The sequence below is a fragment of the Tamandua tetradactyla genome, chromosome 4 (assembly GCF_023851605.1).
Source record: "Tamandua tetradactyla isolate mTamTet1 chromosome 4, mTamTet1.pri, whole genome shotgun sequence".
In the NCBI taxonomy this organism is placed as follows: Eukaryota; Metazoa; Chordata; class Mammalia; order Pilosa; family Myrmecophagidae; genus Tamandua; species Tamandua tetradactyla.
This window is the reverse complement of record NC_135330.1, coordinates 36,676,378-36,695,293: the sequence shown is the minus strand read 5'-3', so window position 1 is coordinate 36,695,293 and position 18,916 is coordinate 36,676,378. Positions and strand designations below refer to the sequence as shown.

At 44.9% G+C, this 18,916-nt stretch overlaps 1 protein-coding gene across 6 annotated transcripts in view; it reads right to left on the bottom strand.

Moving 5' to 3' along the window:
* Nucleotides 1–18,916, bottom strand: part of CACNA1E (calcium voltage-gated channel subunit alpha1 E) — a 422,025-nt gene that overhangs the window by 9,671 nt on the left and 393,438 nt on the right. For all 6 annotated transcript variants that reach the window (XM_077157177.1, XM_077157172.1, XM_077157174.1 and 3 more), the window contains 7 exons: nt 15,286–15,413; nt 10,029–10,125; nt 7,861–7,966; nt 6,861–6,968; nt 6,192–6,292; nt 5,738–5,844; nt 1,666–1,777 (listed from right to left, as the gene is read on the bottom strand). In XM_077157177.1, the coding sequence (XP_077013292.1) occupies nt 1,666–1,777; nt 5,738–5,844; nt 6,192–6,292; nt 6,861–6,968; nt 7,861–7,966; nt 10,029–10,125; nt 15,286–15,413 (759 nt within the window). The remainder of the gene's footprint in view (nt 1–1,665; nt 1,778–5,737; nt 5,845–6,191; nt 6,293–6,860; nt 6,969–7,860; nt 7,967–10,028; nt 10,126–15,285; nt 15,414–18,916) is intronic.

The window sequence follows — 18,916 nt, the reverse complement described above, 5'->3', positions numbered from 1 at the left end:
GCACACAGGTCTGACTCGAAACAGATGTGGAAACAACACTGCAGTCCATGGGTGTCAAAGGCAGTGTGAAACACACACACACAAACACACACTCCATATGCACACACTCAAGTCAAGGCCACGCCTCAAGATGTGGAGCAGGGACCCCAAGGGATGGCCAGGGGTACACAGTGGTGAATGTATAGCTGACATCTGAATTGAATTACAGACACCAGTACTGACAATGAGATGAACACACATCCAAGTCTTGGCGCTATGGTTCAGCCCTAGGGGCCCCACAGAAATGATGTTACAATAAAGGAAGCCTCCCTGTGAAAGAAAGGACACATTATTGAGATTTTTCCCACCAGGCAGGCAATCTGTAGGACACTGAGAGATCCTTGTAACAATCAAATTATCTGTACCAATCATTCCTTGGGCCTTAGTGTTAAGATCTTCAAAGGGAAAGGCAGCAAATTATGCCAAGAAATACTTCCTCCTCCTCAAGAATAACCTCAGCCATTATTCACTTCCTGGGGGTATTTGATCTGGCTGTCTCCTCAAATACAACCATGCATACTTCTCAGTCTCAGCAATCACAGGAGACATAATCCCCCGTTTTTCTAAGCCACTGAGCTGTTTGCTCAACCTCTGAAGACCCACCCATTTCATCAAACATGCACTCTACAAGCAGGCCACACCCATACTCCACCCATGTCATCCAGGGAGAGGGATCAGGAAAGAGAGGAAGAGGAGAGAAAAATCACATATGTATTATAATCAAAGTGATGTGGAACTCACTTATTACACACTGCCTATATGGACTTTTCTAAAGGCTGGGGTTCTTTTTCCTCCAGGCCAATGAACACTTGGGCTTAAATTCTAAGCCAGGAGGGAACTTGCTCTTATGGCCCCAGAACTGGGAACAATGGCAAAGTCTATTATCTTTGGGAACTGAACTTTTTAACTGTGTATTAGCAAAACCTTACTTCAATCTGTTCTCTATTTTCCAAGCTATTATATGACTGTCCGAAGAATTTTACCATTTACACTAATGGCAAACTCATTTTGAGTTCAGGAAAGTGACTTCAGGGAACTTCTTCAAGTGTATGTGACCTTGCAGAATTGTGACCAAAAGGGCCCATTTGCCTGAACCCACACAGAGCAGAGGCAAGAGATTCTTTTGTCCCTCCTACAGGATATCCAGTGACTTGTCACACACACTGTACTACACTCTCTAGAAGGCAGCCATCCCTAAGGGCTGGTGTAGGGCACTTCTGTGTTCTCACAAACAGAACCTCACTACCCTGAGCTCAGGTGCCATCCATTGTATAATGATTTCTCTCAAGGCACCCCCCATCAAAGGCAAGATTTTATATATGACTTCTGCTTCTACACTGAGGCTCAGGGGCATAAACTAAGAGGGCATAAGCAATAGCTCCTGCAGTAGTGAAGGGATCTCTGGGTTTATACAACCTTATGAGTGAGCATTTGTCAGAGAATATGAGAAACTCAGCTATGAAAAGGGTGAAGACAGACAGGAAGTTCCCAGGGTTAACTGGCTGGGTCTATCAGAAAGGGACTTTCTGACTGATCATGGCTATGAAATAAAATTTGAAAAAGAGAGTGGAGGGGATCGGGAAACCAAAACCGGTATTTTTGGGGTCATATAATTCATTCATTCACCAGAGACTGCTGTTCCTGGAATTGTCCATCATCGGTTGGGTCCATACAAGCCAACTGGAATATTTCCTGGGGAGAGAGTGGACTCATTGAAGGGTATCCACTCCGGCCACTCCTGAAAATGATGCCAAATTCAGAAGAAATGAGAGAGAGAAAGAAAGAAAAAATAACAGTCATGGCATAGTGCTACCAATTCCCACTCCAGACCTGCCCTCCTTCCTGTCAACGGCAATGCCCTTTAGGCTTGGCTGGCTTGTAAGCCTGGTAACTTACAGGTGGTCAGCCCCTAGAATGGAGATAAAAACAAATGCATTGGAAAAAAGAGAAACTGTTGTGTTCAACTTGCATTTGGAATTATTCATCATTTGCTGGCGACTAGCATATCTGTGACAAATGACATCATTTGTCACACTCAGCCATATGGGAGACCACTGCTAGATTTTAAACCTGTTTCATTCGGCAGAAAAAATGCCATAGTTTAAACAGTGAACAGTTTGTTTAAATATTAAGCAGTCATGGTCTTAAAATCTCCCCTCCCACTCTCAGTATGAATATGGTCTTATTGTGACAACATCCCTGGCCAAACTAAAAAATTCAATTCAATTCAATGAACATTTACTGAAGGACAACTCTGTGCCAGACATTGTGCCTGTTGGTTCATGAATTGGGGAGAATGATATCAGGGATGGGTTATGGAGGGAAAACCTCTGGGTTGATGGCTTATGTAGAAGGATGCTTAGATAGTGATGAGGGAAGAGGACAGGAAGGCCTCTGAACGGAAGCAGTGCAAGCTGTCCCAGATTGCTTGTTAATAAACCTCTGTTTGGTACCTCCGGACACTCTTCACCAATGGGATCCACTGAGTTGGGAAGGCGAGAAAGAGGTAGCCAACTTATCCTGAGAATTTGGGTCCCACTGCCATTTACCTACACTAGTACGGTAACAGCTACTCATTTGATATGTTTAAGAACCCAGGGTGGACTTCCTGGTGACTGAGAGAAACAAAGGTAAGTGGCTGGGCAGAGCTCTACCAGATATACTGGAGCTAGGAGGGAGAGATGGAATTCCATCTTTCCAGACAGGGCTACCTCATGAGGCGGAGCCACTGCAAATGACACCACATCTAATGGAAAATTTGAGGAATGAACAAGGACTGCCAGTTACATGAAAATAATCAGTAGGTACAATCTGACTTAGACTGGGATCACAGGGAAAGAGGAAAAGAGCAGAGAATCACTTAATCTGTTCCCTCGATGCCAACGAGGGCTTGAGATGAGTTTTCACAGCTGCTACAGGGCCGTATGATATTTAAATGACATGCTGAAATATCAGTCATCTTCCTCAGTGTGCCTTTACTGAGAAACACTGGGAACAAGATGAGCACAGCTACGGTAATAACGGGGCTCCTTTTCGCCCTACAGAGAAGGAGTAATTGCAGAACCCAAGGGAGGGAGACAGGCTCCTTAGAATTACTGAGCAACCTCAAGGAATTGAATAATTTGAACCCAGAGTGTTTTCCTACTTAAAATCTTTGTCAGGTTTCTCATTGCTTTTGCAATAAATGGCCTCCATCGTTTCATGATCTGGTCCCTGACTACTTTGCATCACCTTCCTCCTTGCTCCTTGAATTCCAGACACGCTGGCCAGTTTTAGTTTTTTGAATGGACCAGGCTTCTTTCTGCCTCAAGACTTTCATACATACTATTCTCAAAGCGTACAGTATCTCTCTCCAACTCTCCCCCTGCTCCACTAAAACAAAAAACAAAGCCTCTTTCCATGTTGTTGTTTTTTCTAATTTCATTCTCTAAAATTCTTATTTAAAATTCTCATCAAAAAATCACTTCCTTCAGAAAATCCTCTCTGATCCCACCCCCCTCTCACCCAATAACTGGCCAGATCTCCTCATTAGATGCACTCATATCATACTGTATCTTTCCTTCCTGACACTTATCAGAACCATAACTGAATCACTGAAATGACAACTTTCCTTTTTTCCATTAATTAGCTATTTAATGTCTGGTGTAACATCCATCAGATGTAAGCACAGTGAGGGCAGGGGCCTTGCCTCTCAATGTCTGCCACCAAACTCCCAGCACAGTCTCTTCTTGAACAATATATGGATCTAGGAGCCAGGTGGTTCAGAGAAACTAGACTGCTGCTCCACCAGTATCCCCATGTAAATAAATGCACCAGCATCTACTCAAAGGCTCAAACTGGAAACCCAAGGGTTATCATCAATTCCTTCCTCCCCTTCATTCCATGTAAAAACTCATCACCAAATCTTATACCTTCTGCCTTCTAAATATCTCTCATATCTTTCCACCACTTCCCATTTCTATGCTGTCAGTCTGAAGCAAAAGCACTGATTATTTATACAATTATAGTAACCTACTAAATTACGTTCCTGCCTCTAGAATTGCTCCCTTACAATCCATCTTCACATTGCATTCAGGAAGGATGTTTTAAAAACACAAATCTGAGTCATGTCACTCTGAAGCTTCAAACCCCATTATCCTAGGAGGTAGTCTAACATCTTTAGCCTGCTTATAAGGCCCCCAAAGTCCTGGTCTCTGCTTAGCCCTCCAACATGCCTTATCTCCTGAACATTCTGTGCTCCAACCGTCTGGCAGTTTTTAGGTTCCTTAAACTTACTACACTTTCACCTCTTTAGGTCTTGGCTTAATTGCTACTTCTTCAGGAAGGCTTCCCCAAACCCTCAAAGTAGGTGAGCTGTTTTCTTTACATGGGATCTCAATAGTCTATCCTTCTGCATTTGTAACCTTAGTCACCCTTGTCATTTCTTTCTCAAAATCTGTCTCCATGGGGAAAGTGATCATGTTCACTGCTGAATCCCCAGTGCTTGGACCAGCACTTGGGTGAAAGTGGCTCTCAATAAGTATTGGTCAATAAATAAATGAATCAATAAATATATGGGAGAGAGGCTGGGGTGAACCTTTGGTAGGGGTTAATTTGTAGAGAAAGTTGGAGGTAAAAGAAAGAGATACAGATAGAAGGAGGTCTCCATCCCTATGGAAAACATTGTAAACCCTTCCAATGAGGAGGCCCCACTGCTCTCACCGCTTATCCCTAAGTCCTTTCTGCAAAAACCAAAGATAAGCAGCTATTTATTTTCTGTAGACTGGAGAATTCACATCCTGCCACTTCAACCATGAAATTGTTTGTAAATACAACTCGGTCAAGACTCCAGTCCTCTTCTCTTCCAGTGTGTTGGACAGTGGCCTCTGAAAAGTATGCTTTTGAAAACCAGGTCTCTGAGACTACAGGCAGAATGAAATTAAGGGTGTAAGAGATTCTAAATGGGATTCCAACAGAGATCTCATTCCTTAATGATTACTTAAGTTGTGTTAATAGTGATTTCTTTTTGCCCAATCTAAGTTCTTTTTGTTCATTACAGATAACATGGCATTGTGGAAAGACTCTGGAATCTGAAATAACTTATTTAAACCCAAGTTCAGCTCCTTACTCACCATATGGTTTTGGCAACTTATTTTAAACTCTCTTAGCCTAAAGTTTCTTTATTCATAAAGTAGAAATGCTAAGATATACCTCCAGGGTATGGTAGGCACAGGAGTGAAAATGAGGTGAGATAATGAAAATAGTGCATCTAGAAGCTCCACCACAGAGAAAGTACTCAGTAACTGTTGGTTCTTTTTCCCTTTATCATTCAACAAAGATTGGACTAGTGAGGGAGGTTATATTTCCTAGAAGGACACTAGATTCACAGGGAAGCCATATCAATAATTAGATTAGAAAATTAGATGATTCATCCCAATGGAACTATAACTCAGACCCTCCCTAGTACATTAAAGGAAAAAAAGTTGAAACTTCCATCTTCTCTTGCCTGTTCACAGCGCTTGCTGGAAATGGCCACTGTACTAACTGTGCTTAGTTTATTTTCTTCTTATCCCTGCTGAAAAGCCACTATAAGATATAAAATATTGTCTGCCTAGCCTCAGCCAGAGGGTATTTGGTTCAGAATTACGCACTTCTGGACAAGAGGTCTACAGGTGGGCACAGCGCTATGAGAGTCCGCAGACTACTTGGTTATACTCACAGGCCCGAAACAGTGTCCTGCTGGAGGTAGGGCAGGGCTTTGGCATTAGCAAGGATCTCCTGAGGCAGAGACGAGGGCTCCATGCGCTGGAACATGGGTGCATTTTTCTGCATGAAAAGTTGGGGAGAAAAAAGGGACTCAAATGACTTTGTGGGATATGCTGGAAGGAGGTGGGGCAGGAAGAGAGAATATACTTTCTTGGGTAAAATAGGAGCATGACTGATAACTTTTTCATTTGGCTACTTTAACCTTTGATCTTTCGTTCCTGGGTCCACAGTTTCTAATCCTATATGTCACCAGGGGGTTCCTGGACCCTGCACCCCTTACCTCTGCTTCTAAGCACTTGCAGGGCACCGTGCTCCAGGGATGCCCAGGCAAGAGCCCTCTCATGGTTCCTTGTGGCCCTGAAGCATCTCATGTCCCACCCACCCATGACATTGTAGTGGACTTTCACCTGTTCCTCCAGCTGCTGCCGCTGCTTCTTCACCTTACTCTGTTTATAATAGTCCATGATCATCATTGCTGCATAGATTTTGCCCACAGTCAGGTCAGAGGCTAGAAACACAAATGTGGCATGTGGTGAACACGGAGAAGACAGGTGGGAGAGATTGAGGACACTTCACAAGCCCTGTTATGCACTCTCTGAAGCAGGCTTGCACCCTTAGTCACCCATTAACCCAGCATTTATGGAGGGCTCCTCGCGTGCCAGGCACTGTGCTAGGCACCAGGGAGGCAAAGTGAAAAGGTCCCTGGCTCTATCCTTAGGGGACACCCACTGACAGTGGTGATACTGGCGATAAAGCACCTCCTACTGTTCTAGATTTCTATATCTAAGGCAGAATACCCAGATCCCAAATGTATGAGGGTTTGCTGAATGGTATCATGTATAGGGAGACAGCTACGCACCCAAAAGTTTTCATCCACAACCACCATACACTTTCTTAAGAAAATGTATTTCAATTAATAACGACAAAATGGGGTTTTACAAAGCAGGGGATTTTAGTTTCCTAAGGAGAAAAGCGCAACCTTTCTTTATTTCCTTGATCATTTTGTGTTCCCCTAAAATACCTGGCCCTGGCACGCTGGGCTTACAGTAACAGGATGCGCAGGGGGAGCCTCCCACCTTTGGGCATGGGCACAAGCAGATCCAGCATCTTCTGGGACAGGTGAGGCCAGATGGCCAGAGTCTCCTTTTGCAGCTCTGAGTCTAGTTGCTGCCTGTCTGCACCACCTAGAATCAGATAAATTACGAATAAGCAAAACAGAACAGACACTGGAGTAACAAGGACTGAGGGAAGAGGTGGGGGGTAGGCGCTGAATCAGCACGGCAACTCGTGCTCTGAGAGGAATTCTTGGCACCGAGTGACAGTGGTTCTTGTGATAGCAGGTCTCTCTGCTGAAGAAGCAGAGCTCATTTTGGCTCTCATCTGCAGTGACTCAGGGATATCCTGCCAGAGATCTGAGGCTCAAGACCAAGATCGAGTTCCTCATTGATTCTACAAGCTTCTCAGGTGCTCAATATGTCAGAAGGGAAAATGGAAATAGCCATGAGCAAGCCTCCGTGCTTTATTATATTCCAGAAACTCTAACTGCATAGTCTGAGTAGCTTAATTTTGGAAAAGATTTGGATCTAGCAAGAGAAGACTGCTGGCGGTCCATTTGGAAAGAGTAAATCTTTTCTCTTGTAAATCACCGAATTTGAAACCAAGATGAGCAAAGGATCATCATGGCCTCTACAATCACACCTGCCACAGAAATCTTCTGAGATTCTAGAAAAAAGACACCATATACGAAAGCACATAGTTAAAATTCATTTGTTCCATCAACAAATAATTCTAGGCTGCCTGTTACATGCCACACACTGAAGAGCATATACTGTTCAGGTTGAGAGGAGCCTTAGAGAAGATCAAACCATTTGCTTTCCCAGGAGGAAATGGTAAAACAGTACAGTCACTGAGCATCAGAAGTAAAATTAGGACCCTCATCGGTTGATTTCCAGGTCACTGTGTTGTACTGTGGTGTTACTAACCAGGTGGATAGAAGTTCAAGCACTTCCATCCTTCATCGGCTCATGTGAATTGTTCCAGAAGGACTCTCCTCCCCCACCCCCTTCTTAAGCTGACCTTTTGCAATTTTGATGTCCAGAGCAGTCCGGATCAGAGCCATAAGTGTGGAGGTGAAGTGAACTGTCATGTCCTCAGCTACTGGCATGTTCATCAGGACCAATCTCTGTGTGAAAGAGAGAAAAGAAACAGCAGGCAAAAAACGAGTATCGAAAGACACCTTGGTGAGAAGGAATGGAAAGTGCAGAGGTCAAATGCACAGACAAAAAAGAAGGGCAAGGATTCCCACCCCCTTTCGCCTCCTCCTCTCCCTACTTCTCATTCAAGGTTCATTTGCTACTGTTTTATTTTTTCCTTCTAGGGAATGATGCCAAATTCTGAGGGAACGTGTTTCCCTAATTATTCTGTAGGACTTCCCCATAGTCCCAGAACATCTTTAATGGGGATGGGAAATTATTTCTATGAGAAGTGGCTCAGGGAAAGGAGTCAGCTCTGGGAGGTGGCTCCATTCTCTGTTTCAAGGAAGCTCCATATTTCTTCCACTTGTCACATAAGCACTCCCAAAACTGAAGGAAAGACAGTGAGGGCGAGATTTTGATTTATCTGACTTGAAAGATACATCCTAGTGCCCCCTTTTTGAGTCTTGAAGAGATGGAATTTGCCAGCACAAGATCAAACATGCATAAGTCCAACTTATCCAAGGATGAGGTGGAGCAGGATAGAAAGGGAGGAGAATGCAAACAGGGTCTAGGGGAAGAAGGATGGGGAGAGCAGAGAGAATGAGAGAAGGGTGTCCAAGGCAGGAACAGAGTGGGCAGGCCTTGTTCCCTTCCCCCAGAGTAAGGGATCAAACTGAAATGGCCAAATCCACTTTCCAGAGAGTATCTTGCATTAGGAATTCTTGTGACTTTTCCTCCTATCCCCACAGCCCTTCTCCCACCAAGTTTCACCCCAGAAATTCAAAGAACTCAAGTCCACATTCCATCACCTATCACTCTTGGATGTGGCCATCATGAGCCAAAAGGATGCCAGCCCCTAAACTGTGCATGAATAACCATGCCCTGGGGTGGAATGCAATGGCCCATGTTCCAATGAGATGTTCTCTGGAGCCACCCAACTTGGAAGTAGCAGCAGAAGCTCCTCAGGCAGAACCACCAGCCTGGCCGAGGGAGGGTCTCTAGTACTTCATTTGGGCATCTTACTTAAAGTGACTCCACAGACATGATGCCTTAAAGTATAAAGTTGGTTTCTTGTTTGGATCTGAGTTCCACCTCTCTCCCATTTCTTTAAACTTACAGAGAAGTGGCAATATTATTATTAGCTGTATGTCGAGGTGAGCTCCAGAGTTTGGGGTCAGTTTAAAATCCAAAGAATTAACAGACTCTCTTCCTAATGTGGTAAGGAAAAAATTGATGCCCCAAAGCTATGAGCACCCCAATGGTAGGTGACTCCCAAAGTAACTGCTGCTCTAAGCAAGCCATGGGGATTCACCCAGAGTTGCAGTGCCAGGTCCCATGACTCAGCTGTGCCAACAGGTGAATCCATCACTGAATGCAACTCCTGTGCATCATCACCCTTTCACCTGAGTATTTCTAAGAGGCTTGGGTAGCTGGGCTAATGTGGGAAGAAAGCTGCATTCCTGAGTATATCATGGCATAGAAGACATGCTCCATTTTATTTTATACCTAGAAGGAACCTGTGCCATGGTTCTTTCCTATTCTTGAAGGAAGAAATTTGTCATCAGTTTCTGTTTCTCCTAAAAATTTCTCCTTGCACCATGTTAGAGAAATTTCTGCATTATTTCCTTGGTTAGTCTGGTTGATTAACCGGTTCTAACAGCTGTTTTGCTATAGGCTTCCTTCTTGCCCATATATGCGGTCCCACAGGCCACTGCTCTACATCCTCTAAAAGGGGAATGCATTATTTAACACTTCCTTTCTAGTAAGCCACTTACAAGAAACCATACACTTGAAGAAACACAAAATAACACATAAAAAAAGCAAACAACAAAACCAAACTTTGAATAGTATTGCAAACCACTGCTTGCATTGTTTGATGATGTCATTCTTTTGTGAACCTTTCTGACTCTTCAGTCTCATCATTTTTTTTCTTCCTTGTTGCCTCCCCCACCTCCCCAGCCCAGGGTCCTCCCCACATTCTGGCCTCCCCACAGCTGGATCCCATTTCCTGTTGGTTGCTAGCCCAGAACAAAGGAAGGGATGGTCTACCTTATATGCCACTTTGGAGGGACATCTCTTGCCGAGGCCTAGCGGTGGTGACATGAGAGTCAGCATTTCATACATCTCAGTGTAATGGATGCGGCCACTGCTCATGGAGGGGTGGTAAGTCAGGATGGGGTAGGGTAGCAGGGCAGGAAGGGTGGCAGGGAAAAGGAAAGGAGGTGGGGAGAAGGATGCAAACAGGTAGGAGAGGAGAACAGGCATTCCCAGAGAGCAAATAAACAAACAAAATAAAACAGAGAACAGAAGAAAAACAAACAAACAATAAAACCAAAATGGACAAACAGGAAAAGAATAGGAAACCTGTTAATCAAGGCAAATCATACATGTGACTCCATCCTGGTGCGGATTTATATCACGCCCCACACAGACCCGGGAACACCGATGGGAAACTTTGGTCCTGTGACTCCCCTTGTGCACTGTCACTGGGACTCATTGTCTCCTCCTGGGTTGGTAGGACCCTGGCTTCCCTGTTCATGTCATCTATCCCCAATATCACACAGGTTGGTTTTAATTCCCAGGGCTGTGCGCGAGCGGTATAAACCAGATAGACGGTGCTCCAGCCATGGGACTGGGATGCTGGCCTGGAAGTAAGGCCTTTGGAACTGCTAGCCCCAGCTGGGACAGGGGTGCTAGCCTGGAAGTCAGGCTTTTCTCTTCCCCTGAACCCACAGGCAGAACATCGTGTATCCCCTCTCTCTGGTGTGCTTGCAGCAGGAGGCAGCGTCTTGCACAGAAATGTGGTGGGCTGTGGTTGCTTATCAAAGGGTTGGCTGAGTTGCTTCCACCTGGCTCTGTAGGGAAAAGAGCTCTTTATTCCCCAGCATGCACCAGGCTGACGGCATGCTGGGGACAGAAGAAAACAAAACCAGGAGGAGGAAGAGCATCTTGCATGCCATGCTGCCCTCCCCACATGCGGCTGCAGGTTTCACCAGGGTGGAGTTTAAAGAGTCTCAGCAGAGGCAGCTGTTCAGCCCCCCGAGTATGGGAATCACTGTGTCCCCATCCCAAGCCATCTCTTTCCCGCTTCCCAGGCTGGCATCCTTGCTGGGCCTACGTCTTCTTCCAGCTGGCCTGGGCTGTGCTGTGCTCCAGGGAGCCCACGCTTCTCTCCTGTAGCAGCTGGAGAGTTTTCCTTATCTAGCAGGCTTGGCTTTGGATGGGGGCTTGGAAGAATATATTAGAGAGTCCCATGGGTAAGGCAGAGTTGGAGAGGGAAATCCTGTGTTCCCCTGAAAAATGTCTTTGGTCTCACACACAAGCAGTGATGTGGCAAATATGACAGACCCCACAGCCCCATCACAACAATAAAAGGTAGGACCCTAAGGCAAGGAATCTGCTCAGTAGCTCTTCACCATCTGCTGAGACTTTCCCAGGCCCTCTGAGCTATTAAATTCCTCCACACACCACCAGATCTATGTCCCTTTCACCTACACTCACCTCTTGCTCTAATTCTTCATTGTTTCTCACCTCCTTTCTATCTTATATCCTTTTATTATCACTCCAGGCCAATCGATTCAGGAGCTATGAGGATGGGCAGAGGTAGGTTTGGCTAGAATCATGCTTTGATAGTGTATATGGTTGATGATGATGTCATTTTGCTAAAATCAGACTTCTCCGTCTCCAGTGAAGGGAAACCAGCATTCTTTGTTGGATTAAAAAGATTTCTACATTGTCTGGAGGAAGGGAAGTCCCTCTGGTTTAATCTACAGACAAAACAGAAGTTGTGTGTGCATGCGTACCTGTGCGTGTGATTTTGCACATATGTAAGAAAAAGTGACAGAGGTCAAATTGGCCTGCATTATTAATTCCTTAACTCTTTTCTGACTTCTTCCCAAGATGTACCCCTCTTCCTTATGTAACAGCTGCTGGTTCTGGGAGGGATTGGACCTCTTTAAACTCAAAGGAAAGCAAATGAAGGCTCCCTTGTGTGGAGCAGTGGTGGTGGAGCAGAGGAGGGAGAGGAGGGTTAGTCGTTGCATCCCCCCGCCGGGTCATGGCTGGAGACTGGGAGGCAAACCTTGCAAGCCACCCTGTAGGGGCAGTTCTCTCCCAGGCCCAGAGGAGGCGAGATCACCCGCACTAATTTGTACATATCCTTATACGGGATCCTGCCGCTGTAAAGGAAGCACAGGTGGTTAATAAGGACACTCAGAAAAGGGTGGGAGAAATAGGGGCTTGGCCATGAAGAGGATGTCTGGGGAAGGTAAGAGCAGCTTCTTTCCTTGGGCCTAGCAAAACCAGACCAGGAGAGACCAAGAACAATAAGTACCAGAAAACCAACACCTTGTTGAACTGCACTGCCCTCCCCCCCATATTTATAGGAAATCAGAGCCCATCCAATGCCCAAAGGAGCTGCTTTAATGACCAAGAGTTCTCCCAGTTATAGATGCAGACGTTGGACTCTGGGCCTCTCGAAGCAAAGCATGACAGTTTGCAAATGTCTCCGACAGCTGTCAAGAGCAGATGTCAGGCTGCTGCGAAGTGGACTGCAGAATCGTTTGCTTTTCACAGACACTGATTACATCCAGTTATTCAGACCTGCCTGTCAGTGGCAGTGGGAAGTCAGCGTCTTTCTGCAGAGCTCACGGGACACATCTCCCATTAAACTAATTAGCAAGGAGCCCAGTTGGCAGGAGGGAATTTGTAAAGGGCTTTGCTTCTCTTCGTGGCCGATTGTTCCCTAGTCTAGCTTGGGGAAGTTCTTCTCTACTTGGTGAGAGCCTGCTGGGGTCTGTGTTTAGAGGGTGCCCTGAGGGAAGGGCCATGGATAATCTCCTGCCACCAACTCATGGACAGCTTGGTTGGATTCTGTCAGAATTCCAAGAGCAGTGGGGCCCATCTCTCCAATTCCCTTTCACACAAGCCTTCTAGAAAGTGCTGGCTCCCTGTGGAAGGATTAGAATTAACAATGGATTTATTTTCAGGGGCTTCACAGATGTGCCCCATCTGGGGTCAGAACAAGGGAGCAACAGGTCAGGGTTCTCCAGGTCTAGACAAATTTCGGTACACAGCAGGGTTTCCACGGGAAATTATAAATCCGGTATCACCGCCTCTGAGCATTCACCTCTGAGCAGCCATAACTAGGCTAATGCTTTGCCCCAGCTTCACTCTTTACAGACTTTTCTTCAGTTTGGTGTCAATGCCTCCTGTTCTTCCAAACAGCAACTCATCAGTACTTCCAAGTCTCCGAACCTTTGAGAAGTAATTTAACCATTTATTGTTTTGTGATTCTTAGTGAAACTGGCAAATGGATGAACTGGCAGAGACTATGAGGTGATGCTCTTTGTGAACTGTAATGAGTCTTCCTTTGGAAGTCACTGGTTCCCTTGACTTTTGCTTGTTCCCACCTGCCTTGCCCCCTCATCTCATAGATAAGGCCAATGAAACTCTAATCAGAATGAGTAACACTGAGATTTTCAAAGCAGACATGAAGAGATTTTCCTTTACCTCTTTGCTCTTTCATAGTTCATGTTTTCTGAGTCTCCTGATTAGTTTGCACGGAATCATTTCTTTCCAACAGGTTGAATGAGTGGGGAGGAACAAGTTTAGTGCACAGGACATTTGCATCCAAAGATAATGTGAAACCACAAGAAGCTGGGATTACTGAGTGCCAAGGGCACTAAGTGAAGTGAGGTGAGCAACGGACTCCTTTGCTAGCAGTTGGCTTCACCTCTCTCAGGGAAGTGAAGAGATCGCTTCTTAGGCTCCAATTCCATGGCCATTCCTGCTTCTCATCAATTTTCTCTGCATTCCAGCTGTATTCCCACATGGTTATTGTCTATTACAGTAACAGTTTCATATATGAGTTAGTATAATTCTCACCACCACCCCTTTAAGGTAAGTCTCATTTTTACCACTTTATTGCTGAAGAAGCTCAGAGTGGTGAAATAACTTGTCCAAGGCCAAAGAGCTGGTAAGATGCAGGCCTGGCTATATTCTCCTCTAACACACTGCCCTTTCTTTTTTAAGTAAGGTATCTTCTATGAAGGAAGCCCAGAAAGCAAAAGCTATTTCTCAGTCTTTATTACAGGCATGACTTGAGAGGACTCTGTGTCCTAAGTCATTAATGATTATGGAGGAATTGTGATTCACCCTTCCAGCCCTGAAGACACCGACCCAAGTTCAACAGCCTCACAGAAGGACAGATTTTGGGAAGAAGCTCAGATTATTAAGGGGGTTCCAGGTGGAAGCAACGTAGCCCATTCCTGTAAAGGAGGATGATGTTTCTTGAAGTATTTTTAGAGGGGGGGCCAGAATGGATGGGCTGGTGAGTTGAGAACCTAAAGCTAAGATGACCAGGGGCAGAAAAGTTCATGTAGAATGAGCATTCGTAAGAACCCTCACCCTGGCCTCAACTGTGAGAGCCGGCATGCTGCCCTGCTGAACTCTAAAGCAGAGGCCAGCAAATGTTTTCTGTAAAGGGGCAGATGGCAAATATTTTAGGATTTGTGGCTACTGTTTCTGTCATGGCTATGCAACTCTGACCCTGTAGGCCAAAAGCAACCTTAGACAATACATAAATGATTTATTTTGTAAATAAAACCTTAGTTATAAAAACAGGCAATGGGCTGAATTTAGCCTATAGATTATAGTTTGCTAATTCCTGTGCTGAAGCCCAGAAAGCACAACATCCCTTCATAATTGCTGGACAGTGGAAGAGGCTCAGGAAGATTATCCCTGCAAATCTTGCCATTTATTTCAGTTTCATGCAATAAAAAAAAATCTATAAATGTTTAAGGGAACAGTTAGAAGGACAACTTGCTAGGTTCTTTATATGTATTTAGAGTTATGAGAGAAAAGACATTGATGTCACTGACCACTAGGCCAGATGTCCAGCTGGCCCAAATAACCTTTGTCAACCCCCCTGGGGACTCAGAGGAGTCCAGTGACCAGTGGCAGAGGAAGAGAAGTTGGAGATCCTTAGAAGGTCCTCTGAGTATTCACCCAAATGCTCCTGAGGCGAGGACTGTGTCAAAGGATGGGCAAAGAAAGGGAAAATCCTGTCACAGAAGGAAAGAGAGGGTAAAGGAAGCTAAAAAAAACCAACAAGTTTTTGATGACTGGCTTGATACCAGAGCCAATCTGAGGACTAGGCCTCTTCCTCAGGCCAAACTAAGACAAATAATTGTCTCTCCTTCTGTAACAGACAAGCATTTGGATGGCTCCGAGTCTAACCTCTTCCTGGAGAACAACCGAGGCCCTTGGTAGGGGCCCCGCTGGGCTGGCCAAGTGGCCTACGCACCATGCAGCTCTGTCATATTCTGCCCAGACGCGGACAAACTCATCCAGGTGGTGAGGCCCCAGGATGGAGGAGTCCCGGGTCAGGTACTCAAAGTTGTCCATGATGACGGCCACGAACAGGTTAAGCATCTGGAGGGCAAGGAGGAGGAGAGGGGTTATGGGAAAGAGCAAAGGAAGCAGGAAAAGAGGCTTCAAGGCAAATAAAGAATTTAGGAGTCTGTAACGCTGAAGTTCTTAACTAAAGCACTGCTCATCTTGCTGAATGCAACACATTTTCACTATTTGTACTGCAGATTTCATTGTGCAAGCATTGTTAGTCACTTCTCTATGCTGTGTTATATTTGCAAAGTGCTCCACGGTCACTTTTATTATCTGTTCAAGTTATGTGTTATTGTAGCAGCCGGGGAAGCCACAGCAGCCACCACATTCTCAGAAGCTAGAGGAATTCAAGGCCCGATTCAGCCTCCTACCCCATCTTTGCTCTACAAAGGGAGCAAAGGGGAGAACTGATGAGAAATCTCAGAGCTGAATGCTTGGCTCAATGGGTGATGATGTCAAGCTGTTTATGGTTCTTATATGGCTACCAGGAGGCTGTTTCTTCATTTATGTGTCCAACCAACATGTATTGTCCTCCCAGAAGGTTCCAAACAGAGCTCTAGGGGTTCAGGGTGTGAGAGAAGAAAGTTCTTGTCGAGAGATATATGTGCAAGCCCAGCACAGTGTTTAAGGCATAGTAGGCCTTCGACAAGTGTTATTTGAAGACTCTCAAAGATTTAGTTAGCAGAGAACATGGCATATAAGGAAACACAAGAATAACACAAAAATTTATGAAGCCATGAAAGAAGTATACACAGGTTGCAGTGGGGGCAGAAAGGAGTGTGAAGGCAATTTCTCCTGCATGGAAAAAGAAAATTGTAATAGGGTTGATGTTTGAGGCAGGTCCTGAAAGATCAGGAACTGTTTACCAGCTAGATGCGGGCATGAGAGGAGTGTGTTTTGGGCAGAGGAGCAGCATGAATGAGCAAGAACGCAGAGGTGTGCAGGGGCGGGAGCATCCAGGGAACTGCAAAGAGGACATTGCAGCTGGGTCCACGTGCCCAGGCGCAGGACTGCCTTGTGAACCACGCTTAAGAGACCAGACCAGGAATGGGCAAATCGGTCAGACAGTAGGTATTTTAGGCTTTGCAGACCATGTAGTCTTCTTTGCAACTTTCAGTTGTGCTGCTGTCACTCAAAGGCGGTCATAGGCACATGTATATAAAGGAGTGTGGCTGTATTCCAATAAAATTTAATATATGGATGCTGAAATTTGAATTTCATATAATTTTCACATTATGAAGCAGTATTTATTTTTTAATTTTTTTTCAACCCTTAAACAATGTAAAAGCCGTTCTTAGTTCGTGAGGCATCTGTACAAAAACAGATGTGGCCTGTGAGTCATAGTTGCCAACCCTTGGTCTAGGCTACATTAAATAGAAATCACTGTTTAAACAGGGATTTAAACTAGGAGAGAACAAAGGATGTTTGTATTCAGAATGAATCCTGGATAGCAGTGTGGAAGGTAGGCAGAAGCTGGACAAGGGGCCAAGAGAGTAGGTGGGAGGTGCTGAGGTGCTCCTGGTCCAAGCCAGGGGCAGGGACACAGACACTCAGGAGGAGAGGTGAAGCAGGTGAAATCTAAAGGGCTACGGTGAACAGCACTGTTTTACCTGGTTTTGGCCACCTGTTTATCATATTCCTGGTCTCTTGGGGATCCACCCCTTGCCTACTCCCAGTTAATACGGTTCATTAACCACATGAGGCCCAGCCCTCCACCAGTCATTGAATCCCATTCCCCAGGGCCACAGTGATCAGTGATCCAGTGAAAGCCAATGAAATTGTATTGAACCTCCTGGCAAAAGACTCTTACTCTTCCCTGTTGGTCTTGAATGTATGAGGATGTGCAGTCTAGAGGTGCTGCTAAGAAGCAATAGGGTGGGGGGTATTTGAGGAAAGAGCTAACGTGGAGGAGAGGAGAGCCAAGAGATCTATTAATAAAGAGAGAAACCAGGTCCTGCTGATGTCATCAGATCAAGCTTTGCCAAAGCCTGACCTGCCCAAGACTCTTCATTTACATGAGCCCGTAAAATCCCTCTTTGCTTAGGCCAGATTTAGCTGGGCCTTCTGTCACTTGCATGTGAAAGAATCCTGCTTTATAGAGACCAACTGGCTGCGGGGATGATGAACCCAGATTAGGCGGCTGGGTGGACGGAGGAACAAGATATGCAGATAGGGTACACAGGATAAGGAGAAAGTCTGGAAGAAGGAAATTGTTTAAATCTGCTCTGAAATGCAAAGAGAATGTTGGCTGCATCCTAATAGCCAATCTCCTCTCTTTCTTCCCCCTTCCCTCCTCCATCCTGCTGCCTAAAATATAAGTAAATGGTCAAGATCTAGCTGTCAATTCTACCATGAGGATGAGGGCCACTCTCTTGGGGTGATGGAGCAGAAGACAGGAAGGAGTCCGGGGCCCTAACAACTGTAGAGCCACCAGTGTAGGAGTGCATTGCCTTCCCCCAGACTTTACCCATGTGGGAGGGAAATCAACATTCATCTTGGCCAAGCCTCTGTTATCTGGGGATTTCTCTCTCATGCAGTTGAACTTAATCTTAACATGGGCCTTTCTTTCTGTCACTGAGATTGGAGCTGTAGGGAATTAATTTAAGTACTGCCTGGGGTCATAAAGGGTTTTCCATGTATCCTCACATTTCTTTTACACCCCATTTATAGTACCTAAATATTAATGTTAGCAAAAACAATTATCACTATTGCTTTGCATTTGTTAAGTCTCTAATACTGTGTTATGACATCCATACCCAATGCGTGCTTAAAATGCTCACTCTAACCCTTTGTGAGGCAGGGGGTTAATTATTATCGGCCCTTAGAGGAAAGAAGTGTTTCTTATTCACATTTGTATTCTTGACTCCAAGCATACAGGCTGGCAACTCAAAGGGCATCAGAAAATCTTTGTAGAGTGGTTGATTGGAACTGAGAAGCTCTGTGACTTTCCCAAGGTCACAAAGTCATTCTCATGTAGGGCCAAGATGTGACAGTAGATCATCTGATACTGAATGTAGCCTCTTTAAAAATAATGGTAAAGTGAATTATGCAGCACCTCTCCATCTCCAAATTCTAAAAGTACCTTTAGAGTCTCTAATTAATTTTGCAGTTATATCTGGTTTCTTTTAAATATTTATTATTAAGCACTTAAACCATGCAGGGCAAAATCAAATCATCTACATGCCATTCTATATGCTACATTTCACCCCATCAGCAAGCGCTGATACCCCCATTTGCATGCTTCACCCTTTGGTTGCAGGTGAAGGAGGGTCTGTCCTGCTGACAACTCTACATGTGGTGCCTGGCTCAGTGCAACCCCTATAACAGCCAATGAATAAAAATGCCAAATGCATGAATAATTAAAACTCCAATTAATATCATTATTCCAAAGTCTCTTCCAGTTATTCTCATCATACATTACACTCACATAGTTCTAACCGATCTACTGATTTGTGTTCTTTTTCTAATTGAAAAATGTTTCACACACGAGAAGGAACTGTATTCAAATACATCTATCAGCTCATCATGCATCT